General features: G+C 55.0%; 1 protein-coding gene across 1 annotated transcript; it reads left to right on the forward strand.

Annotated features, from left to right (window-relative positions):
- The first annotated feature begins 4,449 nt into the window (after positions 1 to 4,449).
- LOC136465544 (uncharacterized mitochondrial protein AtMg00860-like) lies at positions 4,450 to 4,851 on the forward strand. The gene is made up of 2 exons (XM_066464229.1): positions 4,450 to 4,464; positions 4,558 to 4,851. Exons 1-2 carry the CDS (start codon positions 4,450 to 4,452, stop codon positions 4,849 to 4,851), a joined length of 309 nt encoding a protein of 102 aa, XP_066320326.1.
- The last annotated feature ends 3,835 nt before the right edge of the window (positions 4,852 to 8,686 follow it).

An 8,686-nucleotide genomic window follows, 5' to 3' on the forward strand; every position in this document is an offset into this window, starting at 1 on the left:
CGCTATGGAATGAAAATAGCTATTAGCTGGAGATATCCGGTGATAGCCGCTAAAATCGGCTCAATTTAGCGGTAGGCCGATTTTTTCACCGGCACAGCAGCAGCCAGCCCAGCAGCAGCCCCCACTGGCCCACCCCCACCATAAGTCCATAACCCAGCGCAACCCTAGCTCCCTCTCTCTCGGTCTTCTGCGGTGCAGAAAAGGAGCCGACGCTTCGATGGCGTCGTCTGCGTTTCGTCAACAACGGCGGCGGCGAGAGGGCCCCAAGCAGCGTGGCCCCCTATCCAACTCCAAGGTGCCACCCCAAGCGGCGTAGCAAGTCGAAGCTTCAAGCGGCGGTGAGGGGCCCAAGCGATAGTGCCGGTGGCAAGAGGGCCCAAGCGGTGTGGCCCTCTATCCCCAAGCGCCGCAGCGAGCCAGAGCTTCAAGCGGTGCGACTAGGCGGAGATCCCAGCGACGATGGTGACGGTGAGGGGGCCCCCAGCCGCGTGGCCAGCTGGAGATCCTCTTCCCCAACCCTAAGTAACTTCCTCTTCGGTTCATCTTCAGTTCTCCGGTTCATCTTCAGTGGCAGCGGCTTCATCTTCAGTTTTTTTTCAAAAACAGCTAAATGGCATAGCTACAGCTATCTCCCGCTATAGCTGCGCTTAGCTGTTCGGAAGGCCAGCAGCTAAGAGGCATAGCTAGTGATTTAAAACATTGGGAAAGACACATAAGTTGCATCTAGAGCAGTTATGGCTATATAACGTAAGGTCTTTAAGCTTTTTTGTACTATATATACCAATGGGGTCATCCGCCGCGAAGCCTAGGCATCTATGGCTAGTGAATTTGTATGCCCCACCTTTGATATAGCGCACCTTGATTGGATTTTTGATGGGGAGGAAAGCCAAGACAAAACAAATTATTCTGTTTTTTTAACAGATTCAGACTGGCTCACGATCAAAATGCCTCCTGATTGCCTTTTGGTCTAAATAAATCATCCATGGGATTTGCTCCTCTATATAAATTATCTTGCAGGTTCAGCAATAATAATGCAGGTAGCTACTGTAGCATGGTAATGATGATGGACACATTAATAATAAAATCTAGTTGTCATGATTTCTTATAAGTCTTTGTAAAGTTTGACGATAGACTCATATAATGTTTGCAAGTTGTACTTATGTCCAACAACAAATGTAAGTGCAAATCCTTAGCGTTACAGAACTGTACAACCCAAAGGTACCTACCGTAGCATGGCAATTGGTTCAATAATGCTGCTTTTTTCATAAAAGAATTGATTTCACATGCAAATCCATGGAACTTTCGAGTGAAACTATTATGGTGGGCCAAGCGTACCAGAGGAGGCAATGTGCCAACAGTGGCTAGGGGGCGGCTTCAGTTGGATTGGATTAGCTTCAGTCGGTTAGATCATAGGAGCTTTGCATGGAGTTTGTTGCAAGTCTGTTAGCTGCATGTTTAATTTGTTATGCATGTTTAGTTTGTTATCCCTAAATTAGTGGCATGCTTGTAATCTGCCTATAAGGCAAACCATTTGATTAATGAAGAGTTAACCTAGGATTGAGACTCACCATCTCCCTTGGGTGCCCAGTCGTAGCACTGTTCTCTGTCTCCTTCTTGTCGCTCAGAGTCCAGGCGCCGGCCACGGCGCCGCCTGTCCGTCGCTAAGGATTCAAGCCACGGCCAGCAACCTCCCATTCTTACCCCCTACGCAGCAGTAACAATCTGGTATCAGACTTCATGGCTTCCTCGGGACTGTCCGCCGCCGCCATTACGCCCACCACCGCCACCGCTGCCCCCACCACCACCATAGAAGTTGCCACCATCGCGCTCACCACCGCTCCCATCACCAGTATCTCTGCCGCCGTCATACCATCCGCTCATCCACATTAGCCTACTATGACCGCCATTCCCCTCGAGGCACTCAACGCCTTCACCGCCGCCATCCAGGGCCTGTAGACCTAGCTAAGCGACCTATGCCTGCAAATGGGCACGATGGCCACCAGACTGGCGGCGATCGAGGGTCGACCATCCCTCTCTACCTCGATGCTCCCGCAATATGGCCTTCCTGGCTATGGGGGCATTCCGGCCTTGCCGGCCTCCATGGGGCCGGTCATCTCCAAGCTGCACACCGCACAGCCGACCACGGCACACCACCCGCCGCTGTCCGTGCTCGTCTCCACGTCGCCGGTCTCGGCATCAGTCGCGGCGTTCACACAGCCGACACCACCACCGCCGACTCAGGGGGTTCCCATCACTCAAATTTCATTCCCCCACTCACCGTTGCCAGTGCCATCCCTATCGTCCATCATGCAGATGAGCATGCCCATGCCATTCGCACCTATGACAACATCGCCGCCGCTCTCGCACTTTCAGCCAGACACCGATCACCTAATGGTCCCCAAGTATCACAAGCTGTTGTTTCCGTCGTTCGACGGCCGGGATGATCCGCTTGGCTGGCTGAACAAGTGCAAACAGTTCTTCTATGGCCAACAAACATGCCCGACCGATCAAGTCTGGCTGGCGTCGTACCACCTCACTAGCATGGCGCAGCAGTGGTATCTTGTCCTCGAGAATGAAATCAGCCGTCCCCTTTGGCCGGAGTTCCGGACTCTATGCCAACAATGGTTCGGTCTGCCCCTCAGCACCAACCACCTGGCCGATCTGGCCAGGCTACCCTTCACCTCCACCGTTGACAAGTACATGGAGGCGTTCCAAGTAAGCGCAGCGCACACGGGTACTCTCACTCCCCTGCAGAAACCATAGCTCTTCACCGGCGGTCTTCCGGACCACATCCGCGTCGATGTCGAACTCCATGAGCCGCAGACCCTCCAACATGCCATGCGGCTGGCACGTGCGTATGAGCGGTGCAATGCACCGATCCTCCCCGCGCTACTGGCTCCTGCACGGCCACACCGGCACCCTAGGGGCGCGACTGTGGCCCTTCCGGTGCCTATGGGCTCTTAGGCCGCGTCTGCGGCGTCGTCGTCCTCGGCCACAACTCCACCGCCGTGGGTCTACAAGAGGCTATCCCCGAATGAGATGGTCGAACGCCGTAAGCAGGGGCTCTGCTACAATTGTGACAAACCTTACGTTCGTGGCCACAAGTGAGCACGCCTCTTCTTTCTCGAGGCGATAGACTACATCATATAGGAGCCCAAAGATGAGGACATCGGGCCGGCGGCCTCGACCGTTTCGACCGCCCCGTTCGACCCTGACGAGCCGCTCATATCCCTTTCCGCTATCACAGGGATCCACGCGGAGGACACCATGCAACTCCATGTCCGGATCGGCACGCACGAGCTGACAGCATTGCTCAACTCTAGCTCCACCCACAACTTCGTCAGCACCTCGGCAGCTTGGTGCACCGGGCTCCAGTTCTAGGACAGTCGCGGCACCCACGTCGTCGTGGCCAATGGTGACTGCATGGCCTATCGGGGTCTTGCCCACAATGTCGCTCTACGGATAGGGGAGGAACATTTCACGGTGGACTGCTACTCCATTCCCCTCGACTGCTACGACATGGTCCTCGGTGTTACATGGCTGTGCACCCTGGGCCCCATCTTGTGGGATTTCAACGACCTCTGCATGGCATTCAACCACTGTGGCCGGCGCGTTCTATGGAAGGGCATCGGGTCAACCCGCACAGACATCCCACCGACGGGCCATCTCCACGCTGCCCGCGTCCACACCGCCCGCGGCATAGAGTCGCAGCTCCTAGAGCGGCTATTAGACGCCTACACCGACATCTTCGACCCTCCGTCCATCCTACCGCCAGCACGCCCGTGTGACCACCGCATCCATCTCAAGCCGGCCACTGATCCGGTAGCCATACATCCTTACAGGTACCCCCAGCTACAAAAGGATGAGCTGGAGGCGCAGTGTGAGGTTATGCTGCAGCAGGGCATCATCCGGTCTAGTACTTCCCTATTTTCGGTGCCTGTCCTTCTGGTTAAGAAACAAGACAAGACCTGGAGATTCTATGTCGACTACAGGGCTCTCAATGCTGCCACGGTGAAGGACAAGTTCCCCATTCCCGTGGTAGAGGAACTCCTGGATGAACTTCATGGCGCACACTTCTTCACGAAGCTCGACCTTTGCTTCGGGTATCACCAAGTCCGTGTCCATCCGGAGGACGTGGCCAAGACGGCATTCTGCACACACCATGGCCACTTCGAATTCCTGGTCATGCCATTCGGCCTCTCAAATGCACCATCGATGTTCCAGGCCCTGATGAACTTCATCCTCAAGCCCTTCATGCGCCGCTGCGTGCTTGTCTTCTTTGATGACATCCTAATCTATAGCACGTCTTGGACTGAGCACCTATAGCACCTCCACGTCGTCTTCGATGTCCTACGCGAACATCAACTGCACCTTAAATGCTCCAAGTGCGCCTTTGCCTCATCATCGGTCTAGTACCTTGGCCACGTGATCTCGACCGAGGGCGTCACGATGGACCGCTCCAAGGTGGATGTCGTATAGGCCTGGCCGCAGCCACGCTCGGTTCGGGGCTTGTGCGGGTTCCTAGGCTTGGCCAGATACTACTGGCGTTTTATTCAGAACTACGGCGCCATCGCAGGTCCACTCACCCAACTGCTCAAGCGGGATGCGTTCCAGTGGTCCGCGGCCACAGAGGCAGCGTTCACGGCCTTGAAGGCCGCCCTGTCTGGTGCTCCTATCCTGCATCTCCCTGACTTCAGCAAAGAGTTCGTGGTGGACTGTGATGCATCCGGGTCGGGCTTTGGTGCGGTACTTCACCAGGGCATGGGGCCACTCACCTTCTTCAGTCGACCATTCATGGCCCGGCACCTCAAGGTGGCCGCATATGAGCGTGAGCTCATCAGCCTCGTTTAAGCTGTGCGGCATTGGCGCCCCTATCTATGGGGGCGCACGTTCATCATCGGCACCAACCACTATGCCCTCAAATATATGCTGGATCAGCGGTTGTCAACCATTCCACAACGCCAATGGATTAGCAAACTGTTTGGTTTTGATTTCAGGGTCGAGTACCATCTCGGGCGATAGAACACGGTCGCCGACGTGCTGTCGCGCCGCGACGGCGACATGACCCTTCTGACGGCCCTGTCCATGGCCTATGACGGCAACACCTCTCTCCTGGCCACTATGTCTATGCCCACGTTCGCCCTCTACGATGACCTATGCCAGGAGCTCGCCCAGGACACGGAGCTATGGGCATGCCGGGACGCCGTCGCGGCAGGCACTCACGGCGGGGACTGGAGTGTCCATGATGGCCTCATCATCTGCGATGGTCACGTCTTCATACCTCCCGCATCAGTTGTACTTCCTGACATCTTGTAGCTTGCCCACATTGCGGGCCATGAGGGCGTCCAGAAAACGCTGCAATGCCTCCGCTCCACCTTCTACCTCGACCATGACCGCCGCACCGTCAGCGACTTCATCCACGCCTGCTCCACCTGCCAGCGGAACAAGACGGAGGCACTGTACCCCGCGGGGCTTCTCCAGCCACTGCTGGTGCTGTCCCGCGTATGGGCGGACATCGTGATGGACTTCATTGGGGCACTGCCCAAGGTGCATGGCAAGAGCGTCCTTCTTACGGTGGTCGACAGATTCTCCAAGTTTACCCACTTCACCCCGTTGGGGCACCCGTACACGGCAACGTCAGTGGCTCGAGCATTCTTCCATGAGATCGTCCGGCTACATGGGTTCCCTGACTCCATAGTCAGTGACCGCGATCCAGTGTTCACCGGTCACATTTGGCGTGACCTGTTCTACCGCGCCGGTGTCCAGTTGCGGCTGAGCACCGCCTTCCACCCCCAAACGGACGGACAATCGGAGGTTGTCAATAAGACCATCGCCATGTACCTCCGGTGCATCACCGGTGATCGCCCGTGGGACTGGCTTGACTGGCTTCCATGGGCAGAGTACTGCTACAACACTTCCTTCCATTCGGTGCTCTGCAAGACGCCGTTCAAAGTCGTCTATGGCAAGGACCCCTCGGAACTGCTGCCCTATGCAACGGCCTCGGCTAACACGGACACCGTCGATGCTCTGCTCTCCAGCCGTGACGAGTTCCTGCAGGAGGTGCGCGCTCGCCTCCTCCAGGCACAGGAGTATGCTCGTCGCCACTACGATGCCCATCATAGACAATTGGAGTTTGTGGTGGGGGATTGGGTGCTCCTTCGCCTGCTGCACCGGCCCACCAAATCCCTGGTCCCCGGCCACCGCGGCAAATTGGCCCCCAAGTACGCGGGGCCTTACTAGGTGTTAGAACGCATCGGACCGGTGGCCTATCGCCTGCATCTCCCGAACAGCGCCAGGATACACGACGTCTTCCATGTCGGCGTCCTAAAGCCGTTCCGCGGCGCTCCGTCGGCTACTCTCTCGGCTCTACCTCCTCTCCAACATGGCAGGCCACTACAACAGCCAGAACGGGTCCTACGCTCCAGCCTTCGGCGCGGCGAGTGGTAGATCCTTGTCCAGTGGGCCAACATGCCGGCGTCTGAGGCAACTTGGGAATCTGTCGAGGCGTTCGGGGCAGCCTACCCCTCGTTCCAGCTTGAGGACGACCTGTTTGCCGAGGGGGGGAGAGATGTTATGGTGGGCCAAGTGTATCAGAGGAGGCAACGCACCAACAGTGGCTAGGGTGCGGCTTCAGTTGGATTGGATCAGCTTCAGTCGGTTAGATCACAGTAGCTTTGCATGGAGTTTGTTGTAAGTCTGTTAGCTGCATGTTTAGTTTGTTATGCATGTTTAGTTTGTTATCCCTAAATTAGTGGCATGCTTGTAATCTGCCTATAAGGCAAGCCATTTGATTAATGAAGAGTTAACTTGGGATTGAGACTCACCGTCTCCCTTGGGTGCCCAGTCATAGCACTATTCCCCGTCTCCTTGTCGCTCAGAGTCCAGGCGCCGGCCACAGCGCCGCCTGTCCGTCACCAAGGATTCAAGCCACGGCCAGCAACCTCCCATTCTTATCCTCTGCGCAGCCGTAACAGAAACAGACTTATTAAAACAAAGGAAGGTGAAACAGACTTGTTCAGACAAACGATGAGCGCTTGCTGACAAAGGGTCACCGTCGTCCAACCTACTGAATCTTCAACAAGGTCTTATTGCCTTATATATTTGGGGTCTGCATGCGTAGATCGTTCAAATTATTGGTTCAGATAACATATTTTGTATATTATTTTGAAAACAAAAGATAATCGGAGATCTTTACGAGGATCACAGCGCAGTCATGTCAAGTAAAAAAAACTCGATCCGCGGTGGCTAGACAATCCCTGGTATTCCAGCTTAAAAAGAACATATTCTCATGCACTATGAAACCAATCATGCAATCCCCTCTCCCAACCATACATAGCGACACCGTAGCTCGTTAAGATGACCTAACCATAAACCTGTGCTTTGGATGTGGGACAGACAAGAGAGTTTTTTTCCCTTAGTCACTACGGCCGAAGCCACAAATAAAGAGTGAGTCCGTTTGGACTCAAACTCTGACCACCTCAAGAGGAAAGTACTGAGCCTGCATTGACCACTCGGTCAGCCTGGCCGTTCTCAGTCATGCCAGCTAAAATGGAGGAGAAAAGACAAAAATAAAAGGTTTGGGAAAGAAAAACAGGAACGCGTGTGTGGAACAAATCATGCAATCTGAAAATTAAGTATTTGCATGCTGGCTGCTGGTCACCGACTCACCCTACTATTCGGCCTTTGTCTGTGAACGCATTCCGAACAGCAGGTAACCAAGTACAGTTGTTGGCATCAAAATCAAAATTTAGTAAACTTATCCTGGGTCGAAAAAGATCGATCCATGACGTCAAAAACAAAAAAATATCTTAATTAGTGGATATTTGGGAGCCGGTCAGAAAATATTATTCAATTTTGGAGAAGCCCGACGTCCAACATCTCCTCTTGTAAAATAAGGAAAAAGTCAAAAGGATCGAGGAAAGTGCACGTGTCATGACTTGAGAGAATTATTAGAGATATTCTCAAGCACGGCATATTATTATATTCGGCCAACATCGAAAGATTTGCTAACATATGGAATATTTGAGAAAATCGGTGACGACGTACAGCATCTTGAAGTCGGCCTGATAGAGATATCACATAAAGTAACAAAAGAAATATCATTGGCAGGATGATGTGTTTAGACTATCTCCAACGATAGAGACCCAAACCATAATTTAGGTTATGCACAGTAAATGAGTCACGGACGCAGAAAATATCCTCTCCAACGGCCTACGCAAGTCCTCCCCTGCTCCCTCTCCTCTCTCTCCGCTTGATCTCTCCCTCTCTTCTCTCCCCCAGGCGGCAGCTCTAGATCCACGCCGCCCCAAGTCGACCGCCACTCCCCCCGGCCGGCGCCGGTGCGCCCCAGCCTCCTCAGCATGGAGCACGAGCGCGCCACCCGCCGCGCCGATGTTGACGCCTTCCTCGCCTCCCTCGGCGTCGACCCGGGCGAACTTGCGGGCCTCGAGCTCCCGGTCACCGTCGACGTCATGCGGGAGCGCGGCGAGTTCCTGGGTTCCCTCCTCGGACCGCTGGGAGCCGGATCTAGGCCGCGCGGCTGCTCCTCGCCGCGGCCGCTCCTCTCCGCGTCGACGGCTCCCTGCCGCGGTCCCGCGCAGGCCGCGCCTGACGCGGACCCATCTCGCCCCGCTCCCTGTCTTGCCCTGCCGGTCGCGCCCCGCCGTGGACCCATCTGGAAGCGCCG

Source organism: Miscanthus floridulus, chromosome 7, assembly GCF_019320115.1.
Source record: "Miscanthus floridulus cultivar M001 chromosome 7, ASM1932011v1, whole genome shotgun sequence".
NCBI lineage: Eukaryota > Viridiplantae > Streptophyta > Magnoliopsida > Poales > Poaceae > Miscanthus > Miscanthus floridulus.